The sequence below is a fragment of the Heliconius melpomene genome, chromosome 7 (assembly GCF_056956725.1).
Source record: "Heliconius melpomene rosina isolate 202511_hmr_F chromosome 7, ASM5695672v1, whole genome shotgun sequence".
Taxonomy (NCBI): domain Eukaryota; kingdom Metazoa; phylum Arthropoda; class Insecta; order Lepidoptera; family Nymphalidae; genus Heliconius; species Heliconius melpomene.
The window spans coordinates 3252634-3271121 of NC_140395.1; the positions used below are offsets into that span (position 1 = coordinate 3252634).

An 18488-nucleotide genomic window follows, 5' to 3' on the forward strand; every position below is an offset into this window, starting at 1 on the left:
TAAAGAGTTAGTAAATTTGATAAAAATGTTGGTTAAATATATTATGCCAAAACTTTTATAGAACTTTGACTTATATGCATTCTTTTACTTTGTAAAATTATCTATTTTTTATCATACAATCTCCTTCGTGCTGCCTCCACCCAACGTGACATTCACGAAGTGATATGTGCTCAACTGGCACGCTCGGAACGCCATAATTAAAGAACCATACCATACATACTTTTTCTCTCTGACGTATACGATGTCTATAATCTTTATGGACTATGGATTTACTAGATAAAAATATATAAAGAATCGACCTATAAACCATTGACAATGAACTTTTCGGAGAAAGGAATGTCGTCATATATCTTCCCCATATAACGGGACAATAAGAAATAATTTACTGATAAGACAGTTCATTCTCAATTTTCTTGCCGGAAGATGACACCACGATCACAAGCAGCAAATTTCAAATAAATGTAGGTAGTTATTTCGATCGAACTCACAACCATTGCGTTTACCGTTTGTCGCCACTGTGCGTATATCCTCTATGTTGGATATCCTCATATAAACTTATTAAAATGCTATTACATACAATCCATGGGGAATATTTTCATCGAAAGTAAGCCCTTCATAGATAATCCTTATATGAAACTTCCACTAAACTCTGTTGAACTTCTAAATGGACTCTTAATCCTATTATACTAGATTATTAATTTAACGCCATAGTGGAATAATAACTTTATTACTCGGCAATGAGTTTTGCCACTCAACACACAGTGCTTCGAGAATTCAACAAGCAATGGGGAACGGAAATGTCTTAATGGAATTGTAGTTCTTAGCACTGTAATATGCTGGATACATCATGAAGAAAAAGTCAAGTTATAAACGGAGCGTCTTAACAAATACAGAAGAATTTCTGACTCTGGCAATTCCGCTAAATGCAGAAGTACCTAACGATAAAAATAATCCTGAATATTCAACTAAGATATACACAAACATACATATAAATAAATTAGATGTACTAACTTATTTTTATGTAGGTATGTTTGTGCATATTATACTAACATTGGCCGTACAAAAAAAAGAAGAAAATAACTTCAGTATCACTTTTATTTATTATTCATACATGATTTAGATGTTTAGGCATTTAATGGATAAAATAACAATTTATTGTCGTAATGCAGCATTTACAAAATCTTTAAATAATTTTGTTAAAAGCGTTTTATATAAAGAAGCATCATTTTAGTTACTTCTTATATATTACTTATTTTCTAACGCCTGGTACCACGCCTGGCAGGTCTCGGATGCAATCTCACAGAGAGCAGACAATGCTCGGCCTGTTGAGTCATATTCTGAAATAAATTGAAGATTGCAGATGTAAATGTTTTAATTTAGGTATTATTATAAATAATATTGATTACAGTATTCAAAATATTTGTTTGTATGAGAAAATATAGTGATAAAAAAATATCACAAAGGATAACTAACAAGAACCATTCACTGACTTATAAATATACGTACTTATGACCAAAAAACCAAAAAACTGACCGTGATATACACCCTAATCTTCTTATATATTTTTGGATTAACAGAAGTTTTGGAATTTTAAAAAATATCTGAAATAACGGACTAAAATCTATAGGTAACTAAGTAATTAAACCTATAAATAAATAATAAAATTACACACCAACGCTATTTCTTTTGCCAAAAATAGATCCATTGAAAGGTAGCTTCTTGTAATTCGCTTCGTTCAGTTGGATAAGACATACAAGAACGAGAAGAGAGAAGATGATGGCGGCATGCATTTTTATACTGAAAATAATATAAATTGAAATACTTACATGCACTCCGTTCTAAGACAAAAAGACACTTCTGTTACCCATTTTCCACCGAATTCTCGAGATATTGCATGTCGAGGCGCGGAATTGAACACCGCGCTTTGACTCGTCACCAGAGCGTTGATAATAAAATAAAAAATATATCATTTCCTCCGCCGGGAATCGAACCCATAACCTGTTGCGCTTACAGTCGTACACTTGTGCCTCTGGCATCAAATAGAAAATCGTCTTTTCGGACATAAACTTGCAACGGTACTAATACCGCGCTATCTTTTCCAAAATCGGAGAGGTATCTAACTTAATATTATATATATATTGCTGCTATTGTATATAGCCTTACATTTTTCTAAGCTTCTAAAGAGGATTTGTTACCACAAATACTGAAACTCAAATGATGCAGATGCTGCGTTCACCCTCCATTTTATACCAAATCTCGTATAAAATTAATTATTGTACGAACAAATATAATTTCATCTAAAATTGCATTATGATACAAATTGTTTGCTTAAACGAATATGTATTGGATTAGTGTTCCACTTTAGCACGAGTGAGATAGGAATTTTGAAAAGAAAATTGTGTATTCCGCACACAGCAGGGTAAGCAAAGGGAATCACTGCAATACCATTAAATCACGTCCGTTTCCGCATAAGGAGGAGGCATTGCCTGATGAATTAGCGGTACTCGTCGTCGTGCTTTTCGTCGTTAGCAAAACAAACCCATGTATGCAGGTGTTCGCAAGCGCCGACTGGCAAGACGCAGCATGACGTCACACGCTTAGCCAGCTTTTGCCGCGGAGGCTGTATTTTAATATTTAAGCTTTCAATCATTTTTGAAGATTATTCTTTTTTCTCGAGTTACCTATTTTTTTATATATGCTAATAATAAAAAACACATTGGTGTGACTCTGTGTTGTTAAATATTTTTTTCACTGAATTAGCTGAAACTGTAGTTATTTTACTTGTTTTCTATTTGCTACAAACATTAATGTATTTATATTTATTATTCGCCCTGCTTTTTAGGACCAATTTAAAATATTTATGGCTTAATTATCTTTGTTTATGCTGAAAAGAACTGAAAAATAGTGAAAAAAAACATTAATCTATTATCTGTTAAGTTCAACAAAATATAATATAATTGTGATCTCAGGGAAGATATAATATTATATCAATATTATGCACTAACTAAGTTTTGATCCCTCGGGCTTTAACGTTATCACTGTCAATATGTGGTCAGTATCCAATAATCTTATAATTGATTGTTAGTGGACTCCTCCCGCCGTGTTCCAATTTTGTTGCTATAAAACGGCGGGAAAATTGTCTTCCCGTATCATTTGACATCACGTCTTCTACAGTGCTACTAGTACCAAAAAATATTAATATCTCCAAGGTATTTTTTATGTGTATTGTAAATGTAATTTGATATACACAATACACATAATATTTAAAAATTTATTTAACTATATATACTTTTCACTAAGGTTTATTGATTATATGTTGTTTGTTCTTATGTCTTTTCTATTTTATAAATCTTTCGTTGATTATAAAATTTTTGATCACAACTATAATGTTAAGTTTAAGATTGCTATATTTTAAATATAATAGAATATATTATTAATTTTAGTATGTTTTTTAATTTTTCAAATATATTTTATGTTATAAATTCTTATAGGAAAATATTTTACCTCAAACGAAAATTCTCATTTTCCTATGTTTCTTACAGATGTTCGGTCCTTTGAGCAAGCTTTCTTTCGCTTTGGTGCTTGTAACCATCTTGTTCTGCTTGATGGATCTTAGTGAAGCCAATTATAAGAACGCTCCCATGAACGGCATCATGTTTGGAAAGAGGGGACCTTCTGGTAAATATAAAATATTTTTCGATCGTATAAACCGTAAAACCTTTTTGCTCTATTATAAAATAAGAGAAAAAGCGAATACAGTACCTACCAAGATATTAAATTCTTAACCGATGGAAAATACATTATTAAAAACAATATCCAAAATATATTTCAATACAAATTATCAAATAAAATTAACAACAAAAGCTTTGTTAATCATTTTACTTAACTATTACTCTTTCCAGACTACGATTCTCGAGGCAAAACTTTTACTGCATTGTGTGAAATCGCAACTGAAGCTTGCCAGACCTGGTTCCCTTCTCAAGAAAACAAATGAATAATCGACCATGGCAAATAATCTGGGAGCTATATTATATAACCTTCTATTACTGTAATCACATTCGATAAACAAATATGCTTTAATATAATCTTACAAATAATTGTAGTGAACGTAGTATGTAGATTTTCCAATTAGATTCTTACGCGACTGAAAATGAGTTCAATAAATAAAAAATTATAACTTAATGATTTGTCTTATTTAACATGTCCAAATCAATGCTCAGCAAATATAATATTTTAAAATGATATATATTATCATTCAAATACTTACTATAAATACTCGCTTTAAAAAATACTTTAAATGTTGCTATATTTTTTTAAAAGTCAAAGTATAATTTTAAGATATTTAACATAAACGTAAAATGGGACGCATCCAATTGACCTATATAAGAAAGTTGAAACATGGCAACACTCGTGTGAATCGTTAATAATTGCACTAAATGTTCAATGTTTTTTGCCGCTACCTTTATATTCCATTACAACAAGATTTCTAACCGGAAAATATGATATTTTCTCAAGGAAACGCAATTTATTGTGCAACAAACGCGACGTATAAACTTCGCCGATAAAAATCTTTAATTGTGACATATGTCAGTATAGTCAGTGATCTAGTGACGTTTTGTGTTTCGCATTTTTTTATTTTTGCAAAAAATTTATAAATCTACCTTATTTATAAAATGAATTTTCTAACTCACCAACTTGTCGTGAAATAATGGTATAATTATAAAGTGTTTTATTTAAATTAATCCAGGAAAATCTATTCAAAATGACGACGAAGGAATTGTACACTAAGGTAAAGTTTTTATAGTTTGTTTCTATTTTGTTTTTTTTTAATTATTGATAAGAAATTTTATCTTAAAATGGTAACAAGAAGCTACATTTAAATTCTAATGTAAACGAAGATGAATGGGAATAAGTGATGTAAATTAACGTAATAATAAAAGCTTTCACTATCTATGTCAAATGCGTGAACTTATATAGTTTCTTACAATATGAATAATTTATACACACATAATTTTATTGCTTTTACAATTTTCTGTAATTGGACGGTTGCATCATAATGTTAATGTGATTTGGGTCAAGAAAAGTTATGATATTATATTATGATTGTGAGGAAAATCTTAAGTTATTTTGGAAACTTACATCATTAATTATAAAAAAAACATAAAAGTTATCTTCTTATACGAAATAGTTAATTAATTCAAATCTAATAGTAATCTTATTAGATTTTTTACATCTAGGTATATGCCGAAACACTTAATACTAATTGCTTGTTAATAGTATTTATTTAATTACATACATATAAATCTAGATAATTCTAAACTATATAATCTTGCACACAGCAGGGTAGGCAAAGGGAACCTAGTATTAAGGCACTCTGTTCCATAGTTTCTGCCGAAGCCTGAAGGCATTGCGTTCTGTGTACACCATGCTTTACCTCGACAAAGAAATGGAAAAATATGAGTTTAAATATATATTTCATCTCTTTGAGTGGGGATCAAACCAACAACCAGTCGGTTTTAGAGTCACACTTTATGCCCCTGCTGGCCGCAACTGGCCTCTCTGATGTATGATTTAAACACAATGCCTATGATGCCCTAATGGATGCCCTATTAAATACCTGTCCAAAATCTGATTTGTGTCAATGGATAGACATGATCAATAGTCAATATCAGGTTCGAGGATTGGGAACTATGGATGCCGTTTTTACCTTCTGAATTTGATGGAGGTGTACAGGGGAAAAGAGAAAGCTCTGCATGTGATTTTTAGAACAGCAGCTAACTTTCAATCACTAATTTATAGGTATTTGAAGCCATTTTAATTTAATTTTTTAGTTTATAATTTTTATATTATATAATTTTAACTTTTTATATTCTTTCACAAGCATGAACCTAAATGAAAATAAGGTCAAAGGGTCATAATCTTATTCACAGTATTAGCTTATTCAGCTTACTTGGATGCTATAATCATAATCTTTAATATGTTATAATTGCATTATTAATGCTCGGACTCTGCTAAGACACTTAGAAAGTATTTTAGGGGAAATATAAAAGTATCTTTAATGAAACAATCAATGATTAGAGCCATGATAAGATAATAGTTTTATTTCCATACTAAATAAAGGTGTTATCTTTTCTTTATGTAATTTTAATAGGTACTTGTGTAAATTCTTTAAATTTCATGTAGAAATCTGAAACTTATCAAATTTTATACAGTAAATTTACCTTTTAAGTAAAAGGTGTGATAAAGGGGTATATGTTTCTTAAAATTTATATTTACTTTTGTAGTAGTGTTAAAAAGAAAGTTTTAATGCATTTACATGCTGGCAATGTGTCAAGGCTTTGATAAGAATATTTTTTTACTTTTATATTACTGCTTTTATAGTCAATAATTAATCTAAAGTCACTTAGTTAAATCATGCTTATGAAAAGTGAAAAAGAAAGTGGATGTTCATTCTGTCGTTGCAAAGAGGCGTATGACTGTAATTGCGATGGTTATGGATTCGATTTTCACTATACATATTTAATAATAATAATAACACAGACATATTTAATATTTTCATCTCTTCAAGCAGACAAGGCAAAATGCGGCGTCGAATTCCACCGAGAATAAGATAGAAAATGGATAATGGAAGTGTCCTATCCTGGTATGTGTGGGATGCAGAGAGAAGCTAAAAAAGATTTCGGTAGTATTTGTATATAACACACTAGGCCTAAAGCTAATCTAATCTCTGCTTAATTTCGAGATACTACATGTTCAGGAGTTCTCTAGTCTATTCTCCAGGAAAAGTAAATAAATCTTCTTAGCCTTTATGATAAGGTGGAAGTATCTTAATTAAATTATCAATATACATAACTGACCTAAGACTTTTTTATAATCTGCTGACTCAATCTTAAAATTGTCTTTAGTGCTTGATGTTCCCTTCATAGTGAGACGTTTATTATTTTCTGATTATTATGTCATAAATGGAAGTATATCGTCGACTCTCGCCACAAGGGGAAGTTGGTATTAGATATTTTTTTATATTTGTGTATTTTTTGTGTTAATGCTCTAAGTAGGGAGCTAGACTAGAGATATTCTGCTTCGGACATATCGTTAGTAGATTTTAACGATATTGCGTTCTCAGTAATGGGATTTGACGTCGAAAGAATAGTAGCTTCACGTTTTTTCCTAAATTTTACTTTGGGGAACAGCGGGATTTTTAAACGTATAAGTAAAAAAGCGGTGTAGTTTCGCCAAAAAATAGACATTAGACATTTATATTATCCTATAAATAACAGCGCTCATGAGTGTATTGTGTGTTAGATAGCAATATAAAATATTTTCTAAATGGAAAAAGTTTTTCACTATAAAATCGGGATGTCTGGCAGCGCTGATTGAGACACGAGACGGTCCATATCCCAATTCCGCCCAATCGTCGAGACATTGCGCGTAGAATGACGCCGAAACTTCAATTAGTTAATTTAACCTTCTTTGAGACTGTTACACATGTTTAGATCTGATGATAACATGACATGTTGATAGAATAACTCTGATATCCTTGCCATAAAGATGAGATCATAATATAGAAAACTTTTGAGGGTGCTTTTATAATTTCTTAAACTGTTTTTGTTGTTTTATTTCTTTTTCTAATGGAGGCCGCCGTGGTGCGTCTGATCTAATGTTTTTGAAATTCAGTGAAAAGAGAAAAATGTCTTAACACTACGTTCCCTCTGGGAACGGGATACGGCGTGAAGCTAAAAACTTGAAAAAACTATTAAAGAATTGAAAAAGCTATGTTAAAAATGTACATAGGAAACGGAACCTTAAGTACGAAATGAAAACTATAGAATAATTTTCTCGTTGAAGACAATGACTATTTTATTTTCTAATCCTTGTCATGCGTTAGTGTTACCGTCGCATTTTTCGCAAACTTTAATAATCTTTTCGAGTCGGCTTAGAGTGTAAACCTGCTAAATCCAATTTTTGTCGTTGTACTAACTTTTTATATCATTCAAAATATATACGAAAAATACAAAATCAATCTTTATATTATTTCAAGTACATAGTGGGGAATATAAAACAATTTTCGAAAAAATTCTATAAAAACCTTGTGATGATATAATATGTAAATGTAAACTCGTAGTTTTTAAAATAGTTTTTTGTCACTCATGAGAATTTGCTTAATAGACTGTCGGTATGTTTATATTCTAAAACGATATTTAACTTTGTGTGCAATTACGTCATTATTGCACTAAATAAGTGTAATACATGCAGGTTGAAATACTAGTAGGTACTTTAAATATTCGTTTTTTTAGCTTCAAACTGTAACTGAGTGTTTAGACACTGGCCTTGTTTTCTTTGCCTCGTTTCCAGATTGAGGAAATGAAAATCAAGAATATTTGATTTCTTCGAGTGGCAATCGAACCTGTCGTTTACAGTCGCACGCTTGTGCCATATTTGTTTAAATAAACATATATTATTTGTTATATAAGCTATTTATTATATTAAATTACGATACAATAATTATAGTAGGTATATTAAATATTCTTTAAATGTCATAAGTACACGTTGAAAACCAGTCTTCGTGATCTTTACTAAGCTTTATTACGAAACAAATTTTAATTAATTAGTTGTTATTATATTTGAGGCCATCGTGGCGCAATGGTACAGTATGTGAATGTAAGCCGCATTGATAGTGTGTTCGAATCCCTCGCTGCTTTATCATAATATGTTTTATTTTCCAAATAGGTTCCAAAACGTATGCTTAAAGGCCTCTCAAATTCTTGTTTTTCCTACGGCCGTTATTTGTATTTGAAAACTAAATGTATTTTTAAATTATTAATAAATAAAAAAGCCTGGTTATGTAAAAATTAATAGGAATAGGTAAATTGTAGAATTACAAATTAATATAAAAATTTTATACATCGCTTTACGTTTTTCATTCGTGTTAACTACTTACAAAATATCTGCGTTTTTTAGCCAAAAGATTTTGCTTTCCTTAGTTTTTTACAAAATTGACTTACTGCTAGCTTCTGAAAACAAACGAATAATCTTTAAGTCAGCTTCATGCTGTATCCCGCACACAACAGAGTTTGCAGACGGAACCTAGTGTTAAGACACTCCGTTCTCCATTTTCTGCCGAATTCTGGATGCGTTGCGTGTTGAGTGGCGTAACGCAACGCCGCGTTTTGCCTCGACACCAGAGCGAAGAAAGTAAAATATAAACTTAAATAAATATTTCATTTCCTCGATTTCGGATCGAACCCACAAGCAGTCGCGTTTACAGCAACACACCCGTGCCCCTGCGCCACGACTGGCCTCGAGCTAATAATCTTTAACTAATTATTAACTTTGTCAACTCAATAAAATAGCGTAATTTAATTGTTTTTTTACCAATGTGGGTGTGCTAATTCCCGTTAATTGGATTCAATACATTCATGCTCAACGAACCGTCCGTTGACGCTGTGATGGGCTAATTTGACTTTGTATTCAATACAGGATTTGTTCACCGCGTTGAACACGTGAGCTTTTAATTAGAAATACTGTTGTGTTATGGATATGGATGGATGTATGTTGGTGGGTGGTGGGTTTTGATATGGAATGTTGCCATGTATGTTCTTTTTGCCTGTTTCGGGAAATATTGTTTTGTTTGTTTGTTGCTATTTAAGTTCTATTCAGACATATTAGATGGTATCGAAACCTTGTTCTATCTAATATCAATGTTGTTTTTCTTTTATATTTATAACAGTAATCTCTCTTGAACGAATGAATATCATCACTGATAACAAATGCTTTAATAGTGTACTACAAAATATATTTTGTCAAATACCCCAAATAGTAAATACCCCAAAGCCACAGTTAAAACCGTTGGCCTTACAATCTTTAAATTTAGCCCATAGGATCGTTGTTAGCAAGTAAGTGAGCAGAGAGCAATAAGAAAGAAATTTTGGGAAAACATCTTTAAGACAGGACAGGAATTCAAAGATAAAATAAAATATCGATTGAAATTGAAATTCAAAGTCCTAGTTAATAAAAAATAATAATGATAATAATGTTTATTGGATTTTGGATATTGTTGCTTACTTTTTTCATGTGAAATCTTAAACAAGTCCACGATAAAATATTTATTTCGTAATTTATGTTACTACTAAACTCCTCAATTTAAGTGAAGTGGAGTAAGTGTCTTAACGTTAAGCTCTATGCCTTTTCCGCCAAAAAAAAATAATTAATTGTCATCTTTTTATTTCATTCACAAGGGCAGTGAACTAGTATTCCTATTCAGCAGCAGACTTCTAAGTTGCATAACTCACGAGTTGCATAATACAATCAATATTAATGAGTATTCTATTGTACACAGGTGCGTTTACTTTCTTCTATTGTGAGACTTTGTTATTATTATACTTTGTTTATTGTCTTTTTCTATTTGTAATGGCTATTTAATTGACTATCTCTGTTTAGAACTACTCTGTGCTAACGGATTTGAAGCCGTAACTATTTCATGTAGACAAATACAACAAATATGAATAGTTAACCTGTAGAAATTATATATATAGCCATAAGGAACTTAGCGATAAGACACTCCGTTCTCCATTTTCTGCCCAATTCTCGAGACATGTTTAGTGGTGAAACTCAATGCCACACTTTGTCGTCATATATATATATATATATACAGGGTGTCCCAGGAGTCAACGATAAAACGAAACCAGGTGATAGACCAAGTCGTGACAGTTATGAGAAAAATATAAAAAAAAATCTTTGTCATGTATTTTTCATATTATATCGATTTTAAAAAATATCGCAAAAACCGACACCCTGTGATGGTTTTTCAAGTCCCAGGAATACAAATATTACTCTTTCTTCATTTTTTTTTTCTGTAATGTAATCATGAATAACCCTTCTGTGAATTACAGTTTAAGATTTAAACATACCTGCATCAGTTTTCAATAAAATGTGGTGTTTTTGCCAAACATTAAATTCAGAATATTTAGTACACCCAACTTTAACCGACTGTACTATAAAAAAAATGTACTACACTGTTTTTGCAAGTAACTTTAAAAGTTGGCGCATTTAATCTGGATTCCGAAATGGTACGACACTTGCTGGATTACTTCTTTGTTGAAGAGAGAAAAATCGAAATACACGATAATCGGGATGACGTTCAGCTTTTTGGTATCTTTTCCGATACATTCTAGCTGCAGTATTTGCGTTATATAACCATTCTCCATGAATGAAATGCATATTGGCAATGTGTCAAAGACCGAGTATATGGTCTGCGAGACCCCGGACTGTCCTTATAAGTCCTGGGCCAGCCCCTAAGTCGGATAAGCGTTGCCTGAGCTAAGTGGCGAGAGGTCACTGGTGTGGTCTGTGATCGCAGGATACCGTCCAAACTCTTATCCGTCTTATAAAGATCGTGATCGATGCCTCCAGACTCGTGCATGACGGATCTAAGATACCTGAACTTTTCCGACTTAGATGCTGGCCCAGGACTGTACCAGGATAGTGCTGGAGTCCGGGCTGTCGCAGGCGATATACTTGGTCTTTGACACATTGCCAATATGCATTTCATTCATGGAGAATGGTTATATAACGCAAATACTGCAGCTAGAATGTATCGGAAAAGATACCAAAAAGCTGAACGTCATCCCGATTATCGTGTATTTCGATTTTTCTCTCTTCAACAAAGAAGTAATCCAGCAAGTGTCGTACCATTTCGGAATCCAGATTAAATGCGCCAACTTTTAAAGTTACTTGCAAAAACAGTGTAGTACATTTTTTTTATAGTACAGTCGGTTAAAGTTGGGTGTACTAAATATTCTGAATTTAATGTTTGGCAAAAACACCACATTTTATTGAAAACTGATGCAGGTATGTTTAAATCTTAAACTGTAATTCACAGAAGGGTTATTCATGATTACATTACAGAAAAAAAAAATGAAGAAAGAGTAATATTTGTATTCCTGGGACTTGAAAAACCATCACAGGGTGTCGGTTTTTTCGATATTTTTTAAAATCAATATAATATGAAAAATACATGACAAAGATTTTTTTTTATATTTTTCTCATAACTGTCACGACTTGGTCTATCACCTGGTTTCATTTTATCGTTGACTCCTGGGACACCCTGTATATACAATACCTACCTACTTGTCTTAATTTTTATTTTTATTTTAAACACTAGAATTTAGACTAAAACAAACATTTCTATGTTTAAGCTTAAGTCGAACATTTATTATTTAATAATATAAAGTAGGTAGAAAACTCTAAAATAAAAATATGTATTCTATATAAAAATAAAATAGAATTTATTTGTGTACAACGTTTTTCATTGTTGTTTCAATAAAATAAATATTTTGTGTTCCAGGACGCCCGAATCTGGGTGGAACACCCGGTGAAGGTTTGGGAGGGTGCCACAGTTACCAGCGACTACCGATCCGGCGTGCTCATTGTGAAAATAGACCAGACTGGCGAAATTAGACAGATTAAAGTATGTTTTGATATATTGATAAGTATTATTCTTTTACTTAATCTTCGGGATTCAGTTAATCGAAGCTCTTCACTTGACTACTTTCTTTAACTATTAGAGCTTCATATATAATTTGGTATACTTATAGAGATATTTTCCATTGTAATAATTAGCGTGTCCTTTTTTCTTGCTTCACGCTGGATCCCGCACATAGCATTAGCGGTATTCAGAGAGAAATTGTGAATCTAGGGTTAGAAAACATTTCTGTTTCCCACTTTCCGCCGAATTCAGGATGCTTTGCTTGTTGAGTGGCGAAGTTTAACGGGCATTGCCTCGTTACCACAGGAAATGAAACTAAAAATATTTCATATCCTCGAATGGAAATGGAACTCATAACTGCTGCGTTTACAGAAGCAAGCTCGTGTCCTCACGCCACGATTGGCTTCATTAGCGTGTTCAATTAAGACTAAAAACTAATAATAGTAGGACTCCAGTAAAACCTAACCCACGGTCAGCTTAATAAAATAAACACAGAGTTTATTTCCAATAATGGTTTGGATTTTAATGTAATTAAAATATTTAATTAAAAGGTTATATTTTTTTAATTTCTATGTACTCACGAGTGGGCTCCATGGGCTTTACTTACCCTATAATTTATTCCCAGATAACAGACGAAACGAAACTGCCGCCACTACGTAACCCGTCACTGCTCATCGGTCAAAATGACCTGACGTCGCTCTCTTACCTGCACGAGCCGGCTGTTTTGCATAATCTTAAAGTCAGGTAAGATAAGGCGCGGCGTTGAGTTCCGTCAGCGAACACGCAACGTCTAATTTAGGAGTAAAGCGGAGAACGGAGTGTTTTGACACTATGTTCTCTTTGCCTAACTGGTTTGCGGGATGCGTGAATCTGAAAAAAGATGTGGTTTTTTTATATCTAATGTGGCCTTGACTATTTTATCGGAGGTCGTAGGTTTGAATTACATCCTTCACAGATAACTGTGTGATTACTATGACCATTTGTTTTGTTATATGTTTGTAAATATATTTGTAATGTTGTTTAATAGTCGAAAAGAAAGTATTTTTGTTAGTTTATATTTTCTAAATTAAACTATAGGTAAGTCAAACGTTTAAATCATTGGAATTTGAGAATTTGAGAATACACATTACTATAAAGAATTAAAAATATTTTATTAGGCACCATATATTCTAAATATGTATGGATATCATAACACTTGTACAAACAGGTGTGATACAGTGAGTTATCTGATATAATATATACAAGTACATTAAGAAAGTTGTTTTTTTTTTAACTATAACAAAAGTATTTTTAAAAGCATCTTTTTGAAAATATATATTTATTATTTATAATGAATATTGAATAATTTATTTTATAATTGTTTAAAATTTTATTTAAGTAACTTAAAATATTAGAATAAATAAACCCTTGTTTTTTTTTGTTTGTACAAATATATTAGTTTTTATATCATCATGGTCTACTCGGTAGACCACGAGTAGACTTCTTAATTTTTGATCTTCCTTTCATACATTATTTGTTTTGTTTCAGATTTTGTGATCGTAATGCAATATATACGTATTGCGGTATTGTGCTGGTTGCCATCAATCCATATTATGACCTGCCCATATATGGTATGTAATTTTAATACAATTAAATGCTATTTGCCCCTGTTGTCCACGTTACAATTATTTAACAGGAAGTTAACTTAAGTAATAGACTATGTAGTGGCTTAAGTAATTTTATGAAAATATTAAAATCTCAATATATAAAAATATTTATGTATAAATGTAACATTGAATAGAATTACAAGCAACAACCATTATATTTTATATTTTTCTTTCAACATATCATTTGAATAAAGTTGTATTCTTTAGAGTGGTTCTTCAGACGTAATTAAGACATTTTAATAATACGTAATTAAGGGGTTAGGCCACTGTAACGGTCCAAAAAAAAAGATTTTTTCACGAATTTTTTGCTTCCAAAATTGAAGGTAATTGAAAAAAAGCTTTTAAGGGTGTTATCGGGTATACATTAATCTTTATTATCAAATTTTTTTACAGCGAAATAAAACAAAATGGCGGTTCCACAGCTATCTACCCGGAGCATGTTTTACTTGCAGGGCTCCGCGGCACGCAGCACTACTGGTGCACTTTTGAATCTAGAAAAAAAAATACCATGAATCTAGACAGTTATAGCTAGAGAATGTCGATCGGGTTTTAAAAAAAAACAATTTTTGTGGATTTGGCGTGCGTTTGAAAAAAAAAATAGATTTTTGACGAAAAAAACGGCTAGTTTTTTGTTAATAAAAAATCAATAAATAAAGTTATCGAAAATCCCGATCGACATTCTCTAGATAACGTTAATTTTCACATCTGGTCAAAATTTCAAGTAAAAAAATCAAAATTGTTCGAGTCAAAAATCGTCGCTTATGAACAATCAATCACTCTTTACTGTGCGCTTGAAATTTTCCTTCATAATGCTCAAAAGGCTCGAAAGGACACGTGGAACAACAATACAGGCGGTTGGGAGCAATGGGGGGGAGGGGGCTATGGTGCTGGGCTAATGGTTTTCCCCATTATGTTTGCCGCAGGTAGTTGTTTCGGATTAAGTTTTGATGGCCTTGGCGGCGACCTCTATTTCCTAAGGAAAAAAAAAATTTTTCACACGGGACCTTTTTTTCCTGATTCTAGAGGGTTTAAACTATTTTTTAAGCCAATAAAAAAAACGATTTTTCAAATAATTTACAGTGGCCTAACCCCTTAAGACATTTTTCAAAAATGATTGTAATACCCAATACCTTGCAGGTGACGAAACAATCATGGCGTATCGCGGCCAGTCCATGGGTGATCTGGATCCGCATATATTTGCTGTTTCCGAAGAAGCCTACACTAAATTGGAAAGGGAAAGGCAGGATCAGAGTATTATAGGTTGGTTTTGTTTCGAATATAACACTGAGTGACTTGGTCTAGTTAGTTGGTTTACCATCTTTATATTTTTTTTCCAGTAAGCGGAGAATCTGGTGCAGGTAAAACAGTTTCAGCGAAATACGCGATGCGATATTTTGCAGCCGTTGGTGGTAATGCAAGTGAAACGCAAGTAGAACGGAAAGTCCTAGCTTCAAGTCCTATTATGGAGGTGAATATTAGTTTTATTTGTCTTTGTTACGGATTTTAGGTGTTTTTATAAGAAATTTGGAAAATTTGATGATTGTTTGATGTGATTTCTGGATGGTCTCATCTAAAAGATCATGGTATTTTTGAAAAGTCTGAATGTAAATAATATAACCAAAAAAAATATGCAGTCTTGATATGATAACAGTTCTCTGATTTACTTTTGTTTTTCCATACTGCTAAAATATACTCGTAATGTGGCGTTAGTTTATGTCGTCTAACATCTATGTCTTTTAGTAGATTGAAGAGCGTACAATAAACTCTTTTTTTCTTACTCCACTATATGTAACAGATGCATATTGATAACAATAAAGTAATAATTATTTTTCATCAACAACAATTAAACCCACGATATTGAAATCAACAATTATACATTACGAGTGTATGTATATAGCTTATTTTTTTGCTTTTTTACTCATTCCAGGCAATAGGCAATGCTAAAACTACAAGAAACGACAACTCATCAAGATTCGGCAAGTTCATAGAGATACATTTCGACCAGCAATACAGGATATCCGGCGCCAGCATGAGGACGTACCTCCTGGAGAAGTCCAGAGTAGTCTACCAGAGTTCTGGGGAAAGAAACTATCACATATTCTATCAGTTATGTGCGGCGGCGGATTATATGCCCGAGCTGAAGCTAGGTGAGTGTAGAGAAAGAGAGCGAGAAAGAGATAGTGTGTGAGAGAGAAAACGAAAGCAATCAGAGAGTGGGCGAGAGAATCATAAAGGTAATGTTAGGAAAAGGAATTGCATCCAAATTTACCAATTTCGACATATAATTATAACTTTCGTTCACAGATCATCAAGATTCGTTCCACTATTTAAATCAAGGTGGCAGTCCCGAGATAGACGGCGTTGATGATCTACGAGCCTTTAATGAAACTAAAAATGCACTTACTACGTTAGGTGAGTTAAATTGGTTTTTGTATATTATTTTAATACAAACAAGTAAATTTTATGTTTTTAATTATTATTTACAAATAATAACGTTTAGTGTAATCAACATTATCCGATGACCATTCAAAAATATCAAAACATCCATATGTAAATGTGATAAAATATCATAATTATGGAATTATATATTTTAAGCAGCAGAAAATTAATAATTATTTAGTAAAGTAGTAGTAAAAAATCCTATATCCAGGTATAACAGACGCGGAACAACAAAACATGTTCATAGTGCTCGCGGCCATCTTGCATCTTGGTAATGTTCAGCTCACAGCGGACCCTGATGACGGAACAGATGGTGAAGGGGCTTATATAGATGTGAGTGATCAGTTTCTTTTTATTTTTGTTGCTTATTTTGTATACATAACTTAAGGAAAATATTTTTTTTCTTGGATAGCTGAAATTGATCTTACTTTAAATCCACAGTATTATAGTTATAGTACTGTGAAGAAATATTGATTTATTTACTTTGTGAAGAACTTTTTTTAAGTGTATGTTTGGTTATGTCGTATAATCACGTTTGGTATTTAAAAAAGGTTTCTAACAGCTCACCACTAATTAAGATTCTAAAATGTCTAATCTTATTTGTGTTTTGTTCCAGTCAGAAGACCCCCACCTAACAACAGTATGTGCACTACTCGGGATATCGAAGCCGGAACTATCTCGGTGGCTGACGCACCGTCGCATAGCGTCAGCGCACGAGGTCATACTGTCCCGCATGGACGTGCAGAAGGCGGCTTTCGCCAGAGACGCCCTGGCCAAGAGAATGTATGGGGAGCTGTTCGCGTGGCTCGTGTACGGGGTCAACCGGGCGTTAGATACAGGGTGCGCCAAGAGACATTTTATTGGTAAGTGTTTTCGGTGAACATTTTGGGTCTAATTAGATAGAGCGTTGAATACTTGACGTTGTGGAGTTTTTAGTTTTACGAAAGACAAACCAAACATTGCAGACTATTTTTTAAATCTTTTTTTTATTGGTTATAGGTGTATTGGATATTTACGGATTTGAGACGTTTGAAATCAATTCGTTCGAACAGTTTTGTATTAACTATGCAAATGAAAAACTACAACAGCAGTTCAACTCGCATGTCTTTAAACTAGAACAAGATGAGTATATTAAGGTTAGAAACTTATTTTTATGTATATTCCTATAAATATGTTTAGTTATTAGTCAGTAATAGTCTTCTGACTAATACAGGGTGGTTGTCAGGTCGATCTACACTAGGAGGAAATATTATCGTCGATAATAGGCACGTAGTGTGGAATGGAGTTTCTTAATTCCTTCATTTTTCTATTTATCATACAAAAACCAGGAAACATCTGAAAATAAAAAAAAAAGTATCAAAAAGTTGTTACCATTACCTTACCTTAGCCTATAACACCTAATTTACTTTTACTTTATGCAATAAAAATAATGTTAAAGTACTTCACTTTACTTTTTGCACAATGGTGTATGCATTTAGTCATTTCAAATATTTATTCAAACTAATATTACAGGTATAAATTATACTTATATTAATCATGTAATCTAAATCATGTAAATCTTTTCAATTTCCAGGAAGAAATATCATGGAAAATGATAGATTTCTACGACAATCAGCCTTGCATCAACCTCATAGAAGACCGTCTTGGTGTTCTAGCGTTATTAGATGAAGAATGTCGTGTGCCACAAGGGTCAGATCCCGGCTTCGTGGCCAAATTACATGACAAGTGTGCTAAATACCCGCATTTTATGAAACCTAGGTTCGGGAATGCAGGTTAGTGGAGTTATATTGAATATGTGTTTTTTTTTGGATTTGGACGTGTGATATTTGCTTTATTGATTGATACCGTAGATTTTATTTTTTTTGTGTCTTCACTCTATTTTCCACATTTCCGTAAACCTACCCTGCAATGTGCGGGAC

At 32.4% G+C, this 18488-nt stretch overlaps 3 protein-coding genes across 6 annotated transcripts in view; 2 read left to right on the plus strand and 1 right to left on the minus strand.

Moving 5' to 3' along the window:
• Positions 1–1077: 1077 nt before the first annotated feature.
• On the minus strand, positions 1078–3641 carry LOC146537344 (neuropeptide SIFamide-like). 2 transcript variants are annotated; one of them, XM_085188114.1, is made up of 3 exons: positions 3505–3641; positions 1673–1797; positions 1078–1337 (listed from the first exon to the last, which is right to left on the minus strand). In XM_085188114.1, exons 2-3 carry the CDS (start codon positions 1788–1790, stop codon positions 1246–1248), a joined length of 210 nt encoding a protein of 69 aa, XP_085044240.1. In that variant the 5' UTR covers positions 1791–1797; positions 3505–3641; the 3' UTR covers positions 1078–1245. The 2 variants fall into 2 exon arrangements, with proteins under 2 accessions (XP_085044240.1, XP_085044241.1); XM_085188115.1 differs by lacking the exon at positions 3505–3641 and adding an exon at positions 2164–2267.
• On the plus strand, positions 3137–4182 carry LOC146537345 (neuropeptide IMFamide-like). Its single transcript, XM_085188113.1, has 3 exons — positions 3137–3209; positions 3543–3678; positions 3903–4182. The coding sequence occupies exons 2-3, from the start codon at positions 3543–3545 to the stop codon at positions 3992–3994; spliced, it is 228 nt and encodes a 75-aa protein (XP_085044239.1). The 5' UTR covers positions 3137–3209; the 3' UTR covers positions 3995–4182.
• A 227-nt stretch (positions 4183–4409) lies between these two features.
• Positions 4410–18488, plus strand: part of didum (dilute class unconventional myosin) — a 35174-nt gene continuing 21095 nt past the window's right edge. For all 3 annotated transcript variants that reach the window (XM_085188110.1, XM_085188111.1, XM_085188112.1), the window contains exons 1-12: positions 4410–4789; positions 12344–12466; positions 13110–13228; positions 14012–14094; positions 15268–15390; positions 15468–15598; positions 16058–16277; positions 16435–16542; positions 16781–16902; positions 17186–17432; positions 17569–17705; positions 18143–18341. In XM_085188110.1, the coding sequence (XP_085044236.1) occupies positions 4763–4789; positions 12344–12466; positions 13110–13228; positions 14012–14094; positions 15268–15390; positions 15468–15598; positions 16058–16277; positions 16435–16542; positions 16781–16902; positions 17186–17432; positions 17569–17705; positions 18143–18341 (1639 nt within the window). In that variant the 5' untranslated portion in view covers positions 4410–4762. The remainder of the gene's footprint in view (positions 4790–12343; positions 12467–13109; positions 13229–14011; positions 14095–15267; positions 15391–15467; positions 15599–16057; positions 16278–16434; positions 16543–16780; positions 16903–17185; positions 17433–17568; positions 17706–18142; positions 18342–18488) is intronic.